At 42.6% G+C, this 25395-nt stretch overlaps 1 protein-coding gene across 1 annotated transcript in view; it reads left to right on the top strand.

Moving 5' to 3' along the window:
• Positions 1–24514, top strand: part of DPYSL4 (dihydropyrimidinase like 4) — a 60118-nt gene extending 35604 nt beyond the window's left edge. The window contains exons 10-14 of the mRNA XM_066601188.1: positions 3128–3269; positions 6882–7052; positions 8447–8626; positions 20297–20468; positions 23214–24514. Coding sequence (XP_066457285.1) covers positions 3128–3269; positions 6882–7052; positions 8447–8626; positions 20297–20468; positions 23214–23305 — 757 coding nt within the window. The 3' untranslated portion in view covers positions 23306–24514. The remainder of the gene's footprint in view (positions 1–3127; positions 3270–6881; positions 7053–8446; positions 8627–20296; positions 20469–23213) is intronic.
• The last annotated feature ends 881 nt before the right edge of the window (positions 24515–25395 follow it).

The raw sequence follows: 25395 nt of genomic DNA, 5'->3' as shown, positions 1-25395 counted from the left end.
ATGACCACAAATGTTCTTAGCCAGGAGTCTTGCCTATGTGTTGAGTTCAAGACATTATAATGTAGATCAGATTCCTATCACAGTGACGTTCAATGCAACAACCGCATTGACAGAGTGGTGGGATATAAATTACAGAAGGATTTAATGCAGCGCTTGAGAGACAAAGGCCTTATTCAGACATTGATGCCGGAAAGTCTCTCCTGAGTCACTATTAGTATCAGTGTGTCTGGTGGGAGCGTTTCACTTCAACGGAGAGCGTTTTATCTCTGTCGTAAAAGCAGTGTACTTTCTAGAATGTAAACCACTGGTGGGAAATGTGATACTCTCGATAGTCTCTTCTTGCATCCTCATTAATTGAACTGTACATTACACTCACTAGCACAATGTCCCTTGCCAGTTCTTTCTTTCATATCCCACCACCCAGGGGTGTAGCTAAAGGCTCATGGACCCAGGTGCAAAAATTTATTTTGGGGCCCCCAACTTCTCTTAACCCCTTAATGCAGAAGTGTAACTTGAAGCTCCTGGTCCCCAATGCAAAACCTGCAACAGGGCCCCCAACTATAATGCTTTATTCATAGTACTGGGCTCCCTATATGGAGGAGAGAGGCCTTATGGGCCCCTAAGGCTCCTGGGCCTGGGTGCTACCGCATCCCCTACATCCCCTATAGTTACGCTAGTGCCACCACCCCAAAAACTCTTCCGAATAATCTTCAATTTGGAGGGCACAAAAGTACAGAGATGAAATGGAGGGTGAAAGTTTTTAAATGTTGAACCTTGAAGAAGAGTAAGTCATAAGCTGTGCATGAATACAGGCCAGTAAAGTGCTTGGGAACCACCCTGAAATATACAGTGAATGGCCGCTTTATTAGATACCCCCATCTAGTAGCACATTGGGCTTCCTTTGGCGTAAAGCATCTAAGCAAGGGATGTAATTCCCCCCAAAACAATGGGACTGGTCATCTGCCGTTATAGCTCATCTATGCTATGAATTGTGCATTTGGACATGTTAGTTGGAGCACAAGCATTGCATTCGGCTGCAGTTTGCTTGAGTGTGCAGCGCCTGTTCATGATTCTTGACATCCTCCTCTGACCTCTTTTGTCAACGATCACACAATTCTCGGTATACTCTCCATGCCATTGCACAAGAAAACCCCACGTGGTTGGCAGTGAAATCCTGGCCCTGGGTAGTCTACCACCGATGACCAGACCTTACTGGAAGTCGCCAGATCGCTGAATCTAATATGGCATCACAGTCTACACGGTATGATGCCACTATTGATTTGTGAGGCAATGTCTTGTGGAGCTACATGAATCATCCTACTCCTTGCTCTGTCTCCTCCTCTCTGATTTTGCGAGGTGCTGTTGTCAGACCATCAGTACTCCTGTAACATGACAACTTAGTTCTGCTACTAAAGTTATGTTATAAGCTTGGTTCTATGGCTGTATTCATGCTATAAGTTTGGTTTTTGTGTTGTATCTATATACTGAGGCTGGTTTGTGCTGTATTTCTGTTATGAGCTTGGTTCTGGTATTGTATTTATGTACTCAGGTTGGTTCTGGTGATATATTTCTGTTATGAGCTTGAATGTGGCACTGTTATAATGTTATAAGTTTGGTTCTGGTATTGTATCTATCTACTGGGGTTGATTTATGCTGTATTCATGTTATGACCTTGGTTCTGGCACTGGATTAATGTTATAATTTTTGTTCTGGTATTGTATCTATGTACAGAGGTTGGTTTATGCTGTATTCATGTTATGACCTTGGTTCTGGCACTGTATTAATGTTATAAGTTTTGTTCTGGTATTGTATCTATGTACAGAGGTTTGTTTATGCTGTATTCATGTTATGACCTTAGTTCTGGTATTGTATTTATTCACTGAGCTGTTCTGGTATGGGTAGGCTACCATTTTGCTTCTTTCTGTACATGCCAAATGCAGGCAGACTACCTATCAGTGGAATATATATTGTTTTGCTTCTTTCTTATGATGGGGGTACCAAGGCAGATCTAACAAGGCCGGCACTGATTTCTGTGTGCACTAGATCAGGAATGATCTGTGAGTACATATTGAGAGCTGAAGTTTAGGTATATTTTGCAAACCCTTCATGGGGTCTTAATTTAAAATGTTCTCAAATTGAAGGTGTCCTATTTCTATATGCAATCTGGGCTGTCAAAATGTAAGGTTGGCTCTTAATGTTTACCATATGTAACAAGACCATTAATTTGTCTGAAACTTGATAAATCCAATATCTATATATAAAGACGAAAGCCCTAACTGACTCACTGACTGACTGATTCACTGATTTACTGACTGACTGATTCACTGACTCACTGACTAACTGAACCACTGACTCACTGACTGACTCACTGACTCACTGATTTACTGACTCACTGACTGACTGATTTACTGACTCACTGACTGACTGATTCACTGACTCACTGACTGACTGAACCACTGACTCACTGACTGACTGATCCACTGACTCACTGACTGACTCACTGTCTGACTGATTCGCCACTAATTCTCCAACTTCCCGGTGTCATAGAAACGTGAAATTTGGCATGAGCATTGATTATGTCATAAATAGGAAATGTTAATGGGTCCCAACTCGATAATTCAATTCTAGCACAAAAGAATTAGCGTCCAAATTTTACGTACGTAATCTAATTCTCTCACTTTCCGATGTCGTCGAAACATGAAATTTGGCAAGAGCATTGATTATGTCATACACAGGAAAAGTTAATGGGTCCCAACTCGATTGTTCAACTCTAAGCACAAAAGAATTAGCGTCCAAATTTTACGTACGTAATCTAATTCTCTCACTTCCTGATGTCATTTTATATAAAGGAAACATCGCATAGTTGCCTCCACATGGTGTTTCCTGGGTAATGCAAAGAACTATGCAAAATGGTGAACATATTTTTTTCCTCGGTATCTCTAAAGTAACCACGACTTCATAAGATTTTCCGTGTGAACACCAGATAAACACCAGTACCAAATTAACTCTGGCGAAGCCGGGTATATCAGCTAGTAATTTAATAAATAGTAGAACGTTTATTTCCTCCTTGCCCTGATGTAATAAGGACTTAGAGCTAAGTGACTGATATCTGTCTGTTTCCCTACAGTTCGGATCTCCAGGTAACAGGCAGCGCGCACTGCACCTTCACCACAGCGCAGAAAGCCGTAGGGAAGGATAACTTCACATTAATACCCGAGGGAACAAACGGAATAGAAGAAAGAATGTCAATTATATGGGAGAAATGTGTGGTAAGGACAAAATGAGATTTCATGTATTTCTCAGTACATTGTAATGGGTTCCATATTCTCACTTTTTACCTTAAAGGGGTTTTCTGGGAATTTACTATTGGTGACTTATCCTTAGGATAGGTCATCAATAGTTGATTGGCGGGATCCACCCTTTGGAATCCCTGGCGATCAGCTGATCTGCTGTCAGTGTAGCCGAACCATATGTCTATATGAGCCAGAAGTGTAATAGAAGACTACAAGGCCATTAAAATCAATGGAAGTGATGCCTATTACTCTTCCGACTATCAATGCAGACGTCCAGTTTGGTTGCAGTGATAACAGGCTGGAGGATCAGCTGATCGTCAAGGATGATGAGTGGCAGGCCCCTGCGAATTAACTATTGATGACCTATCCTGAGGAGAAGTCATCAATAGTAAAAGTCCTGGAAAACCCCTTTAATCTTTCAGGGACTGGGAGATTTCTGAACCTTTGTAACATATATCAGGGGCCTTATGCCAAGGGGGCCTCACCTATGACTTAGAAGGGAAACGTAGAATAGAAAGGACAGCACTCCAACCAATGTAAAACAGGAAAAGAGGAAAATTCACCTGGTGGAATGGATTTGTCCACTACGGATGAACCATCACACCTGCAAGGCCTTGTATATTAAGAGAGACAAAAAACTCACTTTGTGTGCTCCATCAAGTTTAGCAGAATGTAGAAATCTTACTTGTTGAGGGGTGCCTGGATTCCTGGCACCCCCTAAATCCCCGGAAGCAGAGAAGTTTCAACGATGCAGGAATATTCTTTAAAAGGATTTATTGAATAAAAGGACAGATGGATGGGCGTTGCAACGCGTTTCGGCTTATGTCAAGCCTTTATCAAGCATGGGGAACAGTAGGGAGATGGTCTCCATTTATAGCAAAGCATACACAGAGGATAAGGGGAAGGGGAGGGACAGGAAGGGGATTAACCACACTGCACATATTCCTTATAGTGACCATATTGCTATAAATGGTTTCCCATCCTCTCATTAGGTGGCATGCCATTACAATCGTTATTGTTTTGCATATATATTAAAATATATCCTATGTTGCTTCCCGATATCACAGTGAGACCCGGTCACATGACCGGGAGTCCAACTAGGAGGGGAAGTACTTGGTTACTACACCAAAAGGCGGGGCATCCCCCAAAGGCCGGCCAGACGCATATCGGGTATCCAAGGACGCAGGGGGGCGGTATCACACTGAGTCACTTCCTGGAACTCCTCCGCCACGTCATCATTGATCACGTGGTTGCTAGTCCAGGAAGCGAGGCGTCTCCAAGGGCAGGCTAGACGCATATCGGGTATCTAAGGACACAGGGGGGGCGGTATCCCGCTGTGTCTCTTCATGTGACTCCTCCACCACGTCATCATAGATCACGTGGTGTTACGCCATGCGTAGTGACGTCCGCCACCAGGCGTCGCTAGAGGAATCACATGGGGTTGCACAGAACGTGATGACGTACCTAGGTGCGGACATCTCGCTTTACCATTGTACATTTGCCTTCTATGTAACGGGCCTCGCTCGCATGGAGCTGCATAGCGCGTAATAACTCCTACTTTCAAGGACATTATGTTACATGAATATATATTCAAAGTGCCTAGGTAAATGAGTTTCTCATGTAGTTTAGTGCAGTGGCCTCTTTGGAGTTAAAAACAAGCAAGTAGAGTACAATAACATGCGTCTAGCCTGCCCTTGGAGACGCCTCGCTTCCTGGACTAGCAACCACGTGATCAATGATGACGTGGCGGAGGAGTTCCAGGAAGTGACGCAGTGTGATACCGCCCCCCTGCGTCCTTGGATACCCGATATGCGTCTGGCCGGCCTTTGGGGGATGCCCCGCCTTTTGGTGTAGTAACCAAGTACTTCCCCTCCTAGTTGGACTCCCGGTCATGTGACCGGGTCTCACTGTGATATCGGGAAGCAACATAGGATATATTTTAATATATATACAAAACAATAACGATTGTAATGGCATGCCACCTAATGAGAGGATGGGAAACCATTTATAGCACTATGGTCACTATAAGGAATATGTGCAGTGTGGTTAATCCCCTTCCTGTCCCTCCCCTTCCCCTTATCCTCTGTGTATGCTTTGCTATAAATGGAGACCATCTCCCTACTGTTCCCCATGCTTGATAAAGGCTTGACATAAGCCGAAACGCGTTGCAACGCCCATCCATCTGTCCTTTTATTCAATAAATCCTTTTAAAGAATATTCCTGCATCGTTGAAACTTCTCTGCTTCCGGGGATTTAGGGGGTGCCAGGAATCCAGGCACCCCTCAACAAGTAAGATTTCTACATTCTGCTAAACTTGATGGAGCACACAAAGTGAGTTTTTTGTCTCTCTTAATATACATCTTCTTCCTCCTTGACACGGTTGTTTCGGAGTCGCTCGCTGCAGCTCTCCCTTAGGGGATGTTCTAGGACCATCAATACATATTGCCCTAAATCTGGTTTCCAAAAGAGCCTCAGTGGACCAACAAACTGACCGGTCTTTATCACAAGACCGGTGCAGTTGCGGTGAGTCCCTTTCTACATTCTTATATTCCCTTGTACACCATTGGAGCGCCGCTTCTGATATTTACCTCTACTTTTACCTGCAAGGCCTTGATGATAATATCAATGTAATGCTCCAGGCAATTGCATCCATAGAAAGCAAATCCACACAGGAGCGTGATAGGTCAAATCCAACATCCAGAAGATCCTGGAGGCGAAGAACAGCCAACAACATCCTGCAGATATGCGCTAAAAGTTTGAGATAGGAATTTAACTTTATTGCAAAATATCGCAAGACTATCAATAATAGACATGGAGTTACATTTTAAAATGTTGTATGCCTGCATTTTCCACTGGGGGGAGCTAAAGAGCATACTGCAAACTGTTTTATTAATGAATTCAATGTATGGACTGTATGCAATAAACCCTTGAGCTTCCTCTAGTGGTGGATGAAGGCATATAGAATTTTAGCACTGAACTATTTATCTGTACAGGGAATTTAAGCTCCATAAGGCTAACTTCACACGGGCGAGGGTGCTATCGGGCAGTGAATCACGGCCCGATATCGCCATTGCCATCTATGTGAAAGCCCCTTGTATGCAGGGCATTTCCATGTGAAAACAGCCCACTTTGGGGATGCAGGGATGTCCTGCCACAGCTGTCACAGCCCCAGCAGAGGATCACGAAGTTCTCCCATTGCTTTCAATGGGGCCGGCGCTGCCCCATGAAAGCCATGGGACTGCGATGCTGACATGACACAGCAAGATAGAACATGCTGTGATTTGTTTCTCGCGGTGCCATGCAGGAAAAAAATTGCTCATGTGCGTGACCCTATTCAAGAATGAGGTTCATATTTGTGCAAGATTTGTGCATCTCATGATGCACAAATGTCGCGCAATTTTCTTGGCTGTGTGAAGCCGACCTAATAGAAAAAAAATTCTATTAAGAAATGCAAGCAAGAGAAACACATATCCCAAAAGTTTTACCATGGGGGAAGAAAGACAAAAGAAAGGGTGAATACTGTGTAATAGGTTGTACAAAAGCTTCTACTAGACTGATTTATACTTCCAGATTTCATGCTAATTTCAGACTCCGGGCAAGATGGATGAGAATGAATTCGTCGCCGTGACCAGCACAAATGCAGCCAAAATTTTTAACTTGTACCCTCGGAAGGGAAGGATTGCCACCGGCTCAGACGCTGACCTAGTTATCTGGAATCCCAAAACTGTTAAAATCATTTCTGCCAAGACTCATAACTTGGTAAATAGCAGTTTTATCTATCTCTGTCTTTTATCTATGTGGCTGAGTCATTTCAATGGATCTTCTTGCCAGTAAGTTACTATTAGTATATATTGTATGCTTGCAGGGGTTGTATGATGTCAGAAAGAAGCGGTCTGATTTTGTTCAGTGCCACTTTTGTCCATAGGCCGTGTTTGGGATTGCAGCTCAGCCCTGTATTATTAATTAAGCATATCATTTAACACAAAGTACAAAAGAAACCTGCTTGGAAGTAGAATGTCTTGGGTTGTCCTCCTATGTAACAGCTTTCTTAAAACTCTCCTGTATACTTCTGTAGTCTGAGACACTCCCCCTGGTTCTCGGGGACCTGCAGGGATGATGCTGACATCATCAGAACTGGTCCGTCTGTGAACAGGAGGGAGTGTCTTAGACTACCAAAGTATACTGGGGCCTATTAACAATTCTTTAGAGCTCGTTTCACATTTACTATCCTCTATGCCAGAAAACGACTCCAGCTTGGAGCTGGTGAAGGTTTTCTTGTGCCTTTCAATACTTGTTGCTTTCAGCTGGGCGAGCGCTTTACCTAGACCAGAATATTAAATGCTGCTCTAAGCAAATAGGTCCTACTGTGCATAGGGTAGTCTAAGAATCTGGTGGCCATTGTACATATATGAGGAGGGGGCTTGGAATAGGACATGGCAGGTTTGCTGTGGATTTTCCGCAGCGGAAAAGTTTAAAGCCAATCTGTGCCAAAATCCTTGTCAAAATCCACTGCATTCAGGGCAGATTTTAATGTGGATTTTGGGTGGATTCACAGTAGAAGGGGTGAAATCAATTGAAGGGGTGAAATCCGCTGCCAATCCACACCAAAAGGTGCCGATTTCGGTGCAGATTTGCTGCAGATTTTTCCACTTTGGAAAGTCTTTAGGAAATGCCCCACATGGCAACCTACCTTTAGGGTACAGGTATATTCATATGGAGCGGAAATGCTGTGGATTTGACTCAAAATCAGCTGTGTATCCACAGACAAGTGTCCAATTACCTACGGATACCCTACATGCTGCCAGTCTCAAAGCCCAGTGGCAACCGTCACCCCTCACCTCTAATGAGCATTGCGACATTGGTTAGGTGATGCAACTGCAGAAGCACAGCTGATATCAAGTCAAAGTCTATATTAATGCTGGGGTTTTTGATGCAGAAATACTGTAAATGTGTTGCAGATTTATTTCACTCTTTCAGCCAGCATCAGGATTCCGCATGCAGATTTTGACCATTGACAGGTGAAATGCCCATGTGGATCTGTGCCAGAAACAGCGCAGAAAATCATGGATTTTGATGTGGTTTTTCGAGATGGAATTCATGCTGAAACCTCCACGGGGAGCATGCCCTTATTACAATACTGATTTTTCCATCAGGCTGTGGAGCTGAATATATTTGAAGGGATGGAGTGTCATGGAGCACCAGACCTGGTTATAAGTCAAGGGAGAATCGTACTGGATAAGGAAACCCTCAACGTAAGCCAAGGATCCGGACGTTTCGTTCCGAGGAAAACCTTCCCTGATTTTGTATACAAAAGAATTAAAGCCAGAAACAAAGTGAGTAAAATACGGACTATCCCATAAATAATCACTTTATCTTTATAGGCTAAGTCTGATGTAAGCTCAGGAAAAGGGGCTTTCTCAACTCTATTCAGGTTACAAAAAAAAGTAACTGGATCCTTTGGAATTCCCTGGATTTCGGCACTGATTACTAGTGAAATGTGGCCTGGCTGTTATCTAAATCATAATTGCATAAAAATGTGATTAATAACACACAAGCCATTGTACCGTTCATGTCTTTTACTGGACACAGTGAGTAACGGAACCTCTGCGTTAAAGGAGATGTCCCGCGAAAGCAAGTGGGTCTATACACTTCTGTATGGCCATAATAATGCACTTTGTAATATACATTGTGCATTAATTATGAGCCATACAGAAGTTATAAAAAGTTTTATACTTACCTGCTCCGTTGCTAGCGTCCTCGTCTCCATGGTGCCGACTAATTTTTGGCCTCCGATGGCCAAATTAGCCGCGCTTGCGCAGTCCGGGTCTTCAGCAGTCTTCTATGGAGCCGCTCGTGCCAGAGAGCGGCTCCGTGTAGCTCCGCCCCGTCACGTGCCGATTCCAGCCAATCAGGAGGCTGGAATCGGCAGTGGACCGCACAGAAGAGCTGCGGTCCACGAAGACGGAGGATCCCGGCGGCCATCTTCAGCAGGTGAGTATGAAGACGCCGGACCGCCGGGATTCAGGTAAGCGCTGTGCGGGTGGTTTTTTTAACCCCTGCATCGGGGTTGTCTCGCGCCGAACGGGGGGGGGGGGTTAAAAAAAAAAAAACCCGTTTCGGCGCGGGACATCTCCTTTAAAGGGTTTGTCCCATGAATTAACTATCCGGAGATAGCTGAGCTATTCAAAGGAGTAGCAGTGCACATGCTCAGCTACTGCTCCATTCACCCAGGGACCATAGGAAGTCCTGTTCATGTGCTCAGTGGGGGTCCCAGCAATCTGACCCCTACAATCACATAGTTATTCCCTATTCTGTGGATAGGGAATAAGTTTATCTTGTGGGAAGCCTTTAATGATTTATCCAAGAGCTAATTGTCAAAATTTGTTTTAACTAAGGAGATGAGATTGGAAGTGTGGTGTTCAGAGGTGTTTTGCCCATTAAATAAAGGCACACAAAGCCTGGTTATTGACAATTCTATCTGTTCTTCTCAAGAATGATTGGTTAGCTTAAAATTTGCCTCATTGCAAACAAGATAGATAGATAGACAGATTGATAGATATGAGATAGATATGAGATAGATATGAGATAGATATGAGATAGATATGAGATAGATAGATGATGTATCACATGTTAATTGACACATTATTTCACAGTTTCAGCAAACTTCTAGTTGAAACTTAACACAACAAAACCATTCAAAAAAAATCAAGCAACAATTTGCCTCAACTTTATGTTTAATGTGTTCACGTGTTTCAATGTGTTCACGTGTTAAGTGTGAGATGATAGTTTGCTACATCAGTAGATTGTGTTATATTATTTAGAAGTGTTGGCTCTCATTAGTGTGTAGTAATGTGTCTGCTGTCTGTGGACCTCTTGTACACAGAAACCATATTTCACATCCACTTTGAACCATTTCCTACATGATGAATGTGATGTGATCGGTACTACAGCCCTGCAGCTCTTCTAGTCTCTGAATATCACTATGAATTAAGGTTACTTTCAAAGATAGGAACATCCAAACATTTCTCGCCTTAAAGTCACAGTTCTTTTTTAATACATGCAGGAACAAATAATACTGTAGCTTCAGTAAAGCCCCTACACCGACATCCCCAGACATCATAAAGTCCCCCTGTACCATAAATTTGTGGATATCTATCTATCTCATATCTATCTATCTATCTATCTATCTATCTATCTATCTATCTATCTATCTATCTATCTCATATCTATCTATTTCATATATCTATCTCATATCTATCTATCTCTTATCTCTATTTATATATCTCTATCTATCTATCGTATATCTATCTATCTATCTATCGTATATCTATCTATCTATCTATCTATCTTTCTCATATCTATCTATCTATTTATCTGTCCATCTATTTATCTATCTCATATCTATCTATCTATCTATCCCATATCTATCTATCTATCTATCTATCTCATATCTATCTATCCCATATCTATCTATCTATCTCATATCTATCTATCTATATGTCCATCTATTTATCTATCTCATATCTATCTATGTATCTGTCCATCTATTTATCTATCTATCTATCTATCTATCCCATATCTATCTATCTGTCCATCTATCTATCTCATATCTATCTATCTATCTATCTTTCTCATATCTATCTATCTGTCCATCTATTTATCTATCTATCTATCTATCTATCTATCTATCTATCTATCTCATATCTATCTATCTATCTATCTATCTATCTCATATCTATCTATCTATCTATCTCATATCTATCTATTTATCTGTCCATCTATTTATCTATCTCATATCTATCTATCTATCCGATATCTATCTATCTATCTATCTATCTATCTATCTATCTCATATCTATCTATCCCATATCTATCTATCTATCTATCTATCTATCTATCTATCTATTTATCTCATATCTATCTATCTATCTATCTATATGTCCATCTATTTATCTATCTCATATCTATCTATGTATCTGTCCATCTATTTATCTTTCTATCTATCCCATATCTATCTATCTATCCCATATCTATCTATCTATGTATCTGTCCATCTATTTATCTATCTATCTATCTATTCCATATCTATCTATCTGTCCATCTATCTATCTCATATCTATCTATCTTTCTCATATCTATCTATCTGTCCATCTATTTATTTATCTATCTATCTATCTATCTATCTATCTATCTCCTATCTATCTATCTATCTATCTATCTATCTATCTATCTATCTCCTATCTATCTATCTATATATCTCCTATCTATCTATCTATCTATCTATCTATCTATCTATCTATCTATCTATCTATCTATCTATCTATCTATCTATCTCCTATCTATTTATCTATCTATCTCATATCTATCTATCTATCTATCTATCTATCTATCTATCTATCTATCTATCTCCTATCTATTTATCTATCTATCTCATATCTATCTATCTCTCTGTCATCTATCTATCTATCTATCTATCTATCTCATATCTATCTCATATCTATCTATCTATCTATCTATCTATCTATCTATCTATCTATCTATCTATCTCTTATATATATTTGTCAATGTCTGTTTGTTTGTCTGTTTGTTGTAGTGTCACGTACAAACTGTACAACTGACTGACATGACATTTTGCACGCAGTATAAGCTCGAACTGTAGGAGTTTATAGGCTAAAAAATAAATCTGAAATCTTGTTGCCTCGGCAACCTTATTTGCATTTTTTTGCCTTTGCTTGAATGTTAATGCAGCAACACCCAAATCTGTTTTCACCAATGGATTCTACGACTCGATTTAGTATTTCTGGTTATTTCCAACAAGTAATTCCCACTAGAAGCGTCAGACTGAGCGCTGACAATGTGTGTTTCAGGACGGCTGTTTAGCCCTAGTCTATCCCTGGTGGAGCCACCAATCATTTGGCCATTTTGTCCTTCCTAATTCCGCATTGGATGTCCGTGTGGATAGCAGTTTGCAAAAATGATTCCTAGACAGGAATACATGGAGCAAATTTATGAACACCGGCCCTCATTTATCAAAACTGTCTAACAGGAAATCAACAAGCAGTAAAAAACTGTTTTTGTTGCCCATAACAACCAATCACAGCGCAGCTTTCATTTTACGTCAGCAGTATAATATATAACAACCAATCACAGCGCAGCTTTCATTTTACCTCAGCAGTATAATATATAACAACCAATCACAACGCAGCTTTCATGTTACCTCAGCATTTTAATATATAGCAACCAATCCCGGCGCAGCTTTCATTTTACCTCAGCAGTATAATATATAACAACCAATCACAGCGCAGCTTTCATTTTACCTCAGCAGTATAATATATAACAACCAATCACAGCGCAGCTTTCATTTTACCTCAGCATTTTAATATATAGCAACCAATCCCGGCGCAGCTTTCATTTTACCTCAGCAGTATAATATATAGCAACCAATCCCGGTCCAGCTTTCATTTTACATCAGCAGAATAACAAATGAAAGCTGAGTTATGATTCGTTGCTATTGGCAACAAAAAATGCCAAATTTTACTCAAATCGGACGAGAACTGGGGATTTGTATACGACACAAAGAAACAGATTTTGTGTTTTAGATATAGATGCCAAGCAAGCGAAGAACCTGTTTGGGCAGAAGGACAACTGCCGCAGTTAAAGTAGCAGCCGCTCAAGTAGCTGCAACGTTGGGGCAAACTAATGCCCGACTCGTGAATCAATGCAAGTGACAAGCGGACGCTCAAATTATAGAAACTGACGAAGTGAAGCGTGCCAGCCATTCTTCATACCTAGAGAGACACTCAATTTTAAGAAGAGCAGCCTGGAAATTCTTGGAAGGAGAAGCTTTTAGACGATTTGATATCCTATCTTCTTACTTAAAATGTCACGTTTTGTATTGCACGCGTCCTGTACCGCCTCTAGCTTGGATTCAAGATGTTATACGGGCGGGTAGGGAGGCTCTAGCACCCTGTTGTACCGCCTCTAGCTTGGATTCAAGATGTTATACGGGCAGGTAGGGAGGCTCTAGTACCCTGTTGTACCACCTCTAGCTTTGATACAAGATGTGATACAGGCAGTCATGGAGGCTCTAGTACCCTGTTGTACCGCCTCTGGCTTGGATACAAGATGTGACACGGGCAGGCATGGAGGCTCCAGTACCCTGTTGTACCGCCTCTAGCTTGGATGCAAGATGTTATACGGGCAGGTAGGGAGGCTCTAGTACCCTGCTGTATCATCCGTAGCTTGGATGCAGGATGTGATACGAGCAGGCATTGAGGCTCTAGTACCCTGTTGTACCGCCTTCAGCTTGAAGATGTGATATCAATTGGGCATGGAGGCTCTAGTACCCTATTGTATCATTTCTAGCTTGGATACAAGATGTTATACGGGCAGCCATGGAGGCTCTGGTAACCTGTTGTACCGTCTTTAGCTTGGATGCCAGATGTGATACGGTTGGGCATGGAGGCTGTAGTGTCATGTTGTACAGCCTCTAGCTTGGATAAAAGATGTGATACGGACGGGCATTGAGGCTCTAGTACCCTGTTGTATCATCCCTAGCTTGGATACAAGCTGTGATACGGGGGGAATGAAGACTATAGTACCCTGCTGTACCACCTATAGCTTGGATACAAAATGTGATATGAATTGGGCATGGAGGCTCTAGTACCCTGTTGTGTCATCTCTAGCTTGGATGCAAGATGTAATATGGGCAGGCATGTAGGCTATAGTACCCTGTTGTACCACCTATAGCTTCGATACAAGATGTGATATGGGTGAGCATGGAGGCTCTAGTATCATGTTGTGCCACCTCTAGCTTGGATACAAGATGTAATATGGGCGGGCATAAAGGCTCTAGTACCCTGTTGTATCACTTTTCGCTTGGTTACAAGATGTGATATGGGTCTGCATGGAGGCTCTAGTACCCTGTTGTGCTGCTTCTAGCTTGGATACAAGATGTGATACGGGGGGCATGAGGGCTCTAGTACCCTGTTGTACTGCCTGTTGCGTGGGTACAAGATATGATGGTGGTGGACATGGAGGCTCTAGTACCCTGTTGTGCTGCCTCTAGCTTGGATACAAGATGTGACACAGTGAGAGCATGAAGGCTCTAGTACCCTCTTGTACCACCTCAACTTGGATACAAGATGTGATATGGGGGGCATGAAGACCCTAGTACCATGTTTCACCGCCTCTAGCTTGGGTACAAAATGTGATACTGGCTGGCAGGGAGTCTCTAGTATCCTGTTGTACTGCCTGTTGCGTGGGTACAAGATATGATGGTGGTGGACATGGAGGCTCTAGTACCCTGTTGTGCTGCCTCTAGTTTGGATACAAGATGTGACACAGTGGGAGCATGAAGGCTCTAGTACCCTCTTGTACCACCTCAACTTGGATACAAGATGTGATATGGGGGGCATGAAGACCCTAGTACCATGTTTCACCGCCTCTAGCTTGGGTACAAAATGTGATACTGGCAGGCAGGGAGTCTCTAGTACCCTGTTGTATGGCCTCCAGTTTGGATACAAGCTGTGATATGGAGGATATGAAGGATCTAGTACCCTGTTGTACCTACTCTATCTTGGATATAAGGTGTGGTACGGGCAGGCATGGAGACTCTAGTACCCTGTTGTACTGCCTCTAACTTGGAAACAAAATGTGATACAGACAGATATGGAGGTAGTAGTACCTGTTGTACCATCTGTAGCTTGGATACAGTATGTGATATGGGCAGGCATGGAGGCTCTAGTACCCTGTTGCTCTGCCTCTAGCTTGGATACAGATGTGATATGGTGGGGTATGGAGGCTCTAGTACCCTGTTGGATATAAGATGTGATCTGGGTGGCCATGGAGGTTCTATTACCATGTTCTACCATCTCTAGATTGGGTACAAGATGTAATACTATTGGGCATGGAGGCTCTAGTATCCTGATGTACCACCTCCAGCTTGCATACAAGATGTGATATGGGGGAAATGAAGGATCCAGCACCCTGTTGTACCGCCTCTATCTTGGATATAAGGTTTGATACAGGTGGGCATAGAAGCTCTAGTACCCTGTTGTACTGCCTCTAACTTGGATACAAAATGTGATACGATGGGCATGGAGACTCAATTACCCTCTTGGCTGACTCTCGCTTCGATACAAGATGTGATATGGGCAGGCATGGAGGTTCTAGTACCTGTTGTACTATCTGTAGCTTGGATACAGTATGTAATACAGGCGGCCATGGAGGCACTAGTAACATAGTATGTAAGGCTGAATGAAGACAATGTCCATCTAGTACAGCCTGTCTATCCTCCTGTGTTGATCCAGAGGAAGGCAAAAAACCCAAGAGCAGAAGTCAATTAGCCCTTTTGGGGAAAAAATTCCTTCCTGACTCCCTAATGGCAATCAGACTGTTCCCTGGATCAACCCCTAATAGTTCCTACCTGCCTGTATACCCGGATTGACACTTAACCTAATATTTATATCCTGTAATATCCTTCTTCTCCAGAAAGACATCAAGTCCCCTTTTAAACTCCTCTATGGATTTTGCCATCACCACATCCTCAGGCAGAGAGTTCCACAGTCTAACTGCTCTTACAGTAAAGAATCCCCTTCTATGTTGGTGATGAAACCTACTTTCCTCTAATCATAGCGGATGTCCTCTTGTTACCGTCGCGGTCCTGGGTGTAAACAGATCATGGGAGAGATCCTTGTATTGTCCCCTTATGTATTTATACATAGTTATTTGATCACCCCTTAGCTGTCTTTTTTCTAGAGTAAATAATCCCAATTTGGATATCCTCTCTGGGTATTACAGTCCCGTCATTCCATTTATTAGTTTAGTTGCCCTTCTTTGAATCCCCTCAAGCACTGTGACATCTTTCCTGAGCACCGGTGACAAGAACTGCACACAGTATTCCATGTGGGGCCTGACAAGTGCCTTATATAGTGGGAGGATAATGTTCTCATCCTTCGCCCCTATACCTCTTTTAATGCACCCCAAGACTTTATTTGCCTTTGCAGCAGCTGACTGGCATTGGCTACTCCAGTTTAGTCTATTATCCACTAATATCCCCAGATCCTTTTCCATATCACTTTTCCCTAGCGGTACTCCATTAATCGAATATTTGTGACATCCGTTCCTCCTGCCCATGTGCATAGTCTTACATTTTTCAACATTGAACTTCATTTGCCATTTTCCTGCCCAAGCCCCGAGCTTATCCAGGTCCGTTTGTAGCCGCACACTGTCCTCCGTTCCATTGATTATATTGTATAATTTTGTGTCATCTGCAAATACTGATATTGTGCTGTGCAGCCCCTCTATCAGGTCATTGATAAATATATTGAGCAGAATGGGGCCTAGTACTGAACCCTGTGGCACCCCGCTAGCGACTGTTGTCCAATCAGAGTATGAATCATTTACCACCCTCTGCTTTCTATCATTGAGCCAATTTTTTACCCACTTACACACGTTTTCGCCCAGTCCGAGCTGCCTCATTTTGTATATTAGCCTATTATGTGGCACAGTGTCAAAGGCTTTAGAGAAGTCCAGATATACAAGATCAATAGATTCTCCCTGGTCCAGCTTACAGCTTACTTCATCGTAGAAACTGATCAGATTTGTCTGACATGAGCGACCCTTCATGAATCCATGCTGGTGAGGAGTTATGGTACTCTGTTGGGTTACCTCTAGGTTGGATATAAGGTGTGATATGGGCAGCAATGGAGGCTCTAGTACCCTGTTTTACCACCTCTAGCTTGGATGCAAACTGTGATAGGGGCGGGCATGGAGACATACAGGTTCCTTAATGGTATCCTCCAGCATACCACTTCACATTTGCTCTAACTGAGCCTCTAGATTGTGCAAAATCATAGACTGTCGAATTTGGCATCCCAAATGGTCTCATACATGTTCTATTGGCCATAAATTTGGCACCTGGGCAGGTCCAGTAAGTGTGGCAATGTTGGGGAGGCATTCCTGTGACACCCTTTGGGATATAGAGATATTGATCAAATGTCCCCCAACTATCCATAGCAACTTGCCGCTCAGGATACCAGGAAAGTTGAGTGAGCTTCATCAATATTTCTCTCCACCTCCCTCGCATCTGCCCAGGTCTATGATGTACAAGAGACCAGGAAATGCTTTGTTCTAATGGCAATAAAACTAGTTAGTGACAGGGGAATGCTAATTGACCCCTGCCAACAAGGATCAGGTAACTCACGACTCTTTCCCATAGACCAAGTGACTCCAGGGCAGATTAATTGGAGAATCTTTTAGTAAAGGATATTTGATCATGTGTAGGTCCTAGCTCAATATAGAATGGGTTTTCAGAATTGGGCGGCCCAGCTGAAGAAAACGCATCCACTTGCATCGAGGTGTGGTCTCCCGAAATCGCATATCTGCGTACCTAGATATAATTTACGTGTTATGCTTAGTATCTAGAGATGAGCGGGCATACTCGATAAGGCAAACTACTCGAGCGAGTAGTGCCTTATTCGAGTACCTGCCTGCTCGTCTCTAAAGATTCGGGTGCCGGCAGGGGGTGGGGAGCGGCGGGGGAGAGCGGGAGGAACGGAGGGGAGATCTCTCTCTCCCTCTCTCCCCCCGCTTCCCCCTGCTCACCGCCGCAACTCACCCGTCACCCGTGCCGGCAGCCGAATCTTTAGAGACGAGCAGGCAGGTACTCGAATAGGGCACTACTTGATCCAGTAGTTTGCCTTATTGAGTATGCTCACTCATCTCTATTAGTATCTATGGATGGGTAAATTCCTAATATTAAAAATTATAGCCATTTTTTCTCCATTGGAGCACCACAGAGAAATATGGCCAAAATATTAAATCAGGGTTTCCTACAGATCTTCCCCGCATATACTCAACTCGCCTTAGTGATGTCAGAAAAAGGTCAGCGGGAGTGTGGTTCTGCAGAGGCTTTAAAACTAATTGGGTTCTTTATGCAAATTGCCAGACCACAGAGGTATACTGCTGCATATGGACTGTCCCGTTTTGTTTCCAGGAACTCCGCCAATCAGAACCTTAGACCGTGTATCCCAAATCTGGTATTTTCCTTTTATTTTCTTCCTGTTATTTTTAAGTACTTTTTTGTTGTACATATCTGTATCTCCTTATACTCCTGTATAACAACCTTTTTGTATATCTCTTGTATGTGTGTATATATATATACACACATACACAAAAAATAGACAAGGCTGACTAATAATATATATAATATATATATATATATATATATGTATATTATCTGCACTGCTAGTCTTTTTATAAAATAAATCTACAATTTATTAGTCAGCCTTGTCCGTTTTAAAATGAGTCATAATATCGAAGACTGTGTTCATAATTCATAGTCTGGGTTCCAGTTTATCTGTAAAAGCTGGTGGTGGCAGCGTGTATCATGTGGGTATTGTAGAATGCAAGAGGCGTTAGAATGGATCAGGTGTTGATTTGAGCTTTCGCTTTGCATGCGTGCAAAAGCCTGGGGAAGCTGGATATAAATCAGCCTGTATTTTAACGACTCCAAGCTTGCAACCTTGCTAGTGTGATCGATCAAGGCTCTGCCGTGACAGTTGGTAGCGGCGAGAGCACTCGAAGTAGTCGATTCATGAGTAGTTGGGGACAGAGGCGGGATCAATAGGTTTCGCCCCCCTTCTCTCTCCGTGACCCTCTTGTGTGTTCGGCTGAGTATTATTCTGCTTAAAAATGCCTCTTGGAAGCCACCATGAGAGGAACACATGTGACTGCAGGATGTCCTGAACGTATCGCTGAGCTGTCATTGTCCCTTGTACCACTACTAGCGGTGACCGACTGACGTATGCGGTGGACCCCCAGACCATCACAAAAGCAGCAAAGCCAGGATTGAGGTGCTCATCCCTAGGTCTCCAGACACAAATACGTCAGTGCCCAAACTCAACCTGGATTTGTTGCTGAATACAACCCGGTTCCACTCTATAGCAATCTGATTTCGTTTTTCATGACACCACAGCAAATGTAGGAAACAGCGCATGTCAAAGGTCTTACACATATTAGGCACCAAGAGACCAAATGTCCTTCAGCCAAGTGTCTAGAAATGGTTTCAACAAACACATTGCCCTGTAATGATAGTGCCACCTAACTCTGGATGGCGGACAACAAAACAGTTGGAGCTGCTCATGCTTTTTGGACAATCAGACAATCAAATGGTGGTTTGTCATCCTGAGCCTGGTCACCTTATGTGCCCTCACACATCCAATAGTCCCAACACTTCCTAACATTCTGGTAAGGGTGGCCCAGGTGGCGGAAATTCATTGATATGACCATCCAGCTTCTCACATTCCAATAATGCGCTCCTCTCAGACTCTGTTAACTGGGCAAAATCTGCTGCACCGTGTTGATGGAAGGGGCAGAATTTGACACAAGCAGCATGACTTGATGAACCCTTCCTGTCAGCTGGTCAGAACATGTCAGCACCTCCATCTAATCTGCAGCAACTACAAGAAGCTTCCTGTCCACATGGGCCAATATTCCTGCAGAATGTTTATGACACTTAGTGGAATCTACTCCACAGTGAACTGTTGCAGTTGTGAAGGTCAAAGGAGGTCCAACGTGCTACTAGATGCATTTTGGTTAGTTTCCCCTTTAATAAAATTGGTTTATTTAGCTCAGTTTAATGTAAAATGTAGAAGACACATTGCTACATATTCCCGAGAATCGGCCCTTTGGGTGTTAGATGAGAGCATGTGGAGGAAAAGAGTTTTCAAAGCATTTCAGCTCATGTTGTATCCAGTATTATGCATTAGTATTGAGTTCTGAAGGCAGAGAGAATTAGGTCAGTTCATTTATTCTGTAATTATTCTATATTCTCACACGCTCCTCGGGGATTAGGATGCTATAACGCTTTGCTGGAGGGGTACACAGCCTAGTGCTCCAATTATTGATGGCATGAAATTACCTTCATTTTCAGAAATGGAAATCAGTTATGGCCATAAATGATTCAATGCAAGAATTTAGCTTTTTTTTTTACATTTCAGATGGCAGAGGTCCGGGGCGTTCCTAGGGCTTTGTATGATGGACCTGTTCATGACATCGCCATAACTCCAAAAACAGCAGCACCCACGCCAACCTCAAGGATAGCAGCCTGTCCGGGAAAAGTCCAGATGGCGCCCGTCCGCAACCTGCATCAGTCTGGATTCAGTTTATCAGGTGATATAAATTAAATGAACTAGGAAGCATGGCAGCCTACCAATACCATGCAATCATGGGGCATAACAATGTTGGCAGGGTGCACAGGATGCATCAACCTGCCATCACTGAAGGTGGCATTAATGGTCCTTGTAACCTTAGCATCCCAATCCCACACTTACCCAAACCTCAGTACACTGGATGCTGCATTCTCTAGTTTATTGACTGAGCAGTGTTATTTGTGCACTGTATGATCCTTTAATGTGGGCATAATGTGGTGCACCATAAGGGTAGGCATCCATAGAAGATATGCTGTCCTACCAAAAGTAATTGGACACCTGAGCAAGAATCAAAAGTAGTATTTATTTCCATATGTTAATACTTAGTGGGCCTCCTTAGGCCCTAATGACATCAGATACTCTTCATGATCTACTTTCTACTAACATGTCATACACTTCAGCGGGTATTTCCCTCCTTTCATTCAGCAAATTCCTGGCAAGTTTTCTCAAAGAAAATGCATTGTCTCATCTACCGCGGTGCAAAGAGCATTGTCATTGGACAGCTGAGCAATGGAAGAATGTTCTATGGAGAGAGAATCGTACTAATCCATCTTTAAATCAGATGGATGTATCTGGGTGTGGAAGACGCCTGAAGAATACCTTTTGCCTGAGTGTGTTGTGTCAACAGCTAAGTACAGTGGAGGTTCCATCATAGTCTGGGGATGTATTATGTGGCATGGTCTCGGTCTGTTGGTTGTAGTGCAAGAACCATGAACATGGAGGTGACCTTGACATTCTAGACAATAATGTGCTGCTGACAATGTAGTAGTACTCTGGGAATGGTCGGCCATACTTCCAACAAGACGACGCGCTTTGTCAAAATCCAAGGCTATTTTACGTTGGTTTGAGGTTCTGGATGTTCTACGACTGAACTGGCTAGACAGAGTCACAACCTGAACCCTCCTGAACATCTTTGGGATGAACTGGAATGTCAGGTCAGGAAATATGAACAACGGCCATCTTCTTTGAGGCAACTTGACAGACGTTTGCAGGATGAACTAAAGGAAATACTAGCTGAAGTATATCAGATGTTAGTAGAAAGTATACCCATGGAGAGTATCCAATGTCATTAGGGCCAAAGGAGCCCCAACAAGTATTAGCAGATGGAAATAAATACTACTTTTTATTCTTGCTCAGGTGTCCAATTGCTTTTGGTAGGATAGTGTGTTGCAAAGGACACCAAGCAGTCAGCCTAAGGCATTACAGTGAATAGCGCAGTTTTGTTAGGTCTGATTCATGTGTGCGGTAGTTAGTATTCCCATAATATAGGATTTCAATATGTGCCCATACCTCTCTGTGGACCTTTCTATACCTTCCTCTGCCAACATTGTTTTTTAATTTTCTTCATGATCCGGTATGCACCAGTTGGAAAAGTCTGGCACTGTATAGACTGGAACTACCATATGATGCACTTCCATTACCACAGTAAAATTCCTGTACAAGCGGATGCTGGACACGTAATACAGTTCCAGCATCCTATGGATGCCAGACTACTGGAATTTTGCCAAATTAAATGCAATACTGTAATTCTATCTGTGGGTATAAACTAAGGGCAGTGTGCTTTGTGTGATTTTTTTTTAAAGAAGAGCATGCAGAAACCTTAAAGAGATTTTCTGACACTAAACTATTGATGACCTATCCTCAGGATGGGTCATCAGTAGTTGATTGGCGGGGATCCATGGCTTGGAATCCCTGCCAGTCAGTTGAGTGAAGACATTCTGGCATTCAGGTGAGTGCTGTGGTCTCTTCCCAGGCATTGGACATCACATTCATTGGTACCTTTACTGTCTTTTTTGTTTCCTTTTCCTTGTTTGTGGAAGCAATGGTCTCTTAACTTTTTGGACCTCTCTCTGGACTTAGCCATATTTCTTACATCCAATCAAATGTCACAGTCAACAAAGCTATAGCCAGTTCAGATATTTCATGTATTTTATCTCAAGAACACCTGATGCAACTAATGACATCCTTGAGTAGTTGTGTCAGGTGTGCTTGATTTGTTAATGTGTGCTCTTATGAAGGATTCTGTTCGGGGGGGGGGGGATAATTCTGAGACTTAAATAGTCATTAAATAGTGCATTTTGTGTTGAATTTGGAGAAAGTACTTGTTAGAATAGCTTTGATGAGCTGTTTAACTTGTTTGTTTAATGTTTTTATTCAAACAGCTGAAAATTTATAAATTGGGCATATCAACCTCTTTTACAATGAGGGTGGGGGTTAATTCACTGTGATGCCAACTGTATATAATTAGATGCTAATTAGAGATGAGCGAATCTACTCGGTTTGGGTGTTTTTGAACTCGAGCACCGCTTTTTCCGAGTAACTCACTACTCGGACGAAAAGATTCGGGGGGTGCCGGGGATGAGTAGGGGGGGGGGAGAGAGAGCTCCCCCCTGTTCCCCACTGCTAGCCCCGCTCCACCACGCAGCCCCCCCGACGCCCCCCGAATCTTTTCGTCCGAGTAGTGAGTTACTCGGAAAAAGTGGTGCTCGAGTTCAAAAACACCCGAACTGAGTACGCTCGCTCATCTCTAATGCTATAGGGTTATATAGCGTTTGCCCGTAGCTCATTTTCTTTTGGCAAATACAGTATGAAGAACTGCCACTCTACATTGTATCGCTGTAGTTCTTCATATTTATGTAGTTCCTTTTATACAAACAGCGTTTGCCACAAATAATATAAAATTAACCATTTCAACACTGTCTTTCAGGATCGCAAACAGATGATCATATACCAAGACGCACAACACAAAAAATTGTAGCACCACCTGGTGGGCGTTCTAATATTACTTCCCTTTCATAGTACGACCCAACTGTACGTATAGTTTTCAGAGTTGTATAACGGCAGAGAAGAAATCACAAGATTCAGCATGAAGATTTTGTGAAAGTGAAAAAAAAAAAGAAAATCTTGAAGCAAAGTTCCCTTCTGACTGTCATCCACAATCGGGTATGAAGTCTACTTGGGGAGTCATTTATACCTATAGAAGGTGCTACACACTACATTGTTATTGATACTCGATATGGTCTGGCGACGTTGATGAGACATTATACAGTACTTAAAGAGGGTTTATCGGCTCTCCTGACAATTCTAGATCATCTTTTCTTACAAATCTGCTTTCTGCTGTTCCTCTGTTATTCCTCCTGAAAATGTATGAATTTAAATGGATGTTACAATTCTCCTTGTCAATAGGGTACATCCTTACACAGTCAAAAGGCCCATTTACATGCAACGATTATCGCTCATAATTCGTGTAAATGAGCGACAATTGTTACATGTTAACGCGGGCATCGTGCACTTTTCTTTTGAACTGTGAACTTGAAATCCATCGTTCAGATACTGAGAGGTAAAGCAAACAGATTTATCTCTCAGTAGACTGCAGGCTGTTATTTTTGCAGGGAGTCGGCAGATAACATTGTAATCTGTTGGCAGCCACAAGCAGAACAATGCAGCTGTGTGCACAGCTTGGCGTGTAATTAATCACACGCTGGGCTCTGCAAACAGCTCCTGGAGAGCCTTTTACATGCAAATGAAGATGATAAAGTATTAATGGCCCTTAACACTTCATGCAAATAGGGCACAAAATCTTTCAGTTGCTTGAAAGATTATCTTTGCGTGTTAATGGGCCATAAGGCTATCCAATCAGTGGTGACAGTGTCAGAGTGTGACGAGACATGACACTCAGTTGGCAATTTATTCATATAGTTTCAAGAAGAATAACAGAGGAACAGCAGAACACAAAATTCGAACGCTCTAATATTGGGGAATACAATATATCTTAAAACCGACATGTCAGGAGAGTTGGCAGATCCTCTTTAAAGTCCATTTGTCACCTACAAACAATGAAGGCAGTCATTTTGTGAGTTAAGACAGAATTGTACGTCTGTACTCCGCTCATGCTTGTTTTAGGTTTTTCATACTCAAGTGACACCGAATATGAAATCACATAGTGTTAGGATCAGGACAGCAAGAGCTAGGCATATAGTAAGATATGTGCCTACTTTCGTCTTAGAAGATGGCACTGGGGGGGGGGGGGGGGGGGTTACAGAAAACTATAAAGGAGTATTCTCTTTTTAGACATCTATGGCATAAATATCTGAAAGGTGGAGCTCTTTCCTCTGAGACCCTCAGTTATCAAGGGAGACCCCTGCTTGTGGATTTAAAGATGCTTTTAACATCTACTTTTATCACTGAAGTCAATGGATAGGTCAACTCAATGATTCATTGGTCTCTCCACTGATGTCTATTGGAGTTAAAGGGGTATTCCCATCTCAGCAAGTGATGCCCTATGCAAAAAAAAAAAAGGAGATAACTTGCCAGTTGGTGAGAGTCCAACTATTAGGATGCCCACCGATCCAGTGAAATTGCTCCCAGCACATACGGAAATCTTGTCAGCGATAGTCATGCATGTGCACCACTGTGCCATTCACTTCAGCGGTACCAGCAGAGCTGAAGAGTTTGCCAATTTCTTGCAGTCCCATCTAAATGAATGCGAAACCGCTGCTGTCAATATTCAGGGACACATCACAGGCAATATCTCTGGATCAGTGGGGTCCCACCAATCTGACCCCCACCCATTGGTAAGTTTTCTGTCCTGTGGATAAGGGATAGCTTACCGAGATGGGAATACCTCTATAACCCTTTCCAATCCACAGTCTGACGTCTAAAGACATTCTGATTGAAGCCTGTACAGCTCCGATGTCGGAAGACATCCGGCACAGTATTCTTACTGTAGATTACTGGCCGCTCTGTTGTCGGGGGCCTCTCCAGGATGTCCTATACCGCAGTACTGGCTCTAGCCAGCAGATGGCGCCATTGTATAATGACAGAAAGAGAAAGCCCCTTAGGAAACCCTGAATCCAAAATTGGATTGTTAAGGGTTAACTCTAATAGAC

This window comes from Eleutherodactylus coqui, chromosome 4 (genome assembly GCF_035609145.1).
Source record: "Eleutherodactylus coqui strain aEleCoq1 chromosome 4, aEleCoq1.hap1, whole genome shotgun sequence".
Taxonomy (NCBI): Eukaryota; Metazoa; Chordata; class Amphibia; order Anura; family Eleutherodactylidae; genus Eleutherodactylus; species Eleutherodactylus coqui.
The sequence above is the reverse complement of the archived record's forward strand: the minus strand, read 5'-3'. Positions and strand labels throughout refer to the sequence as shown.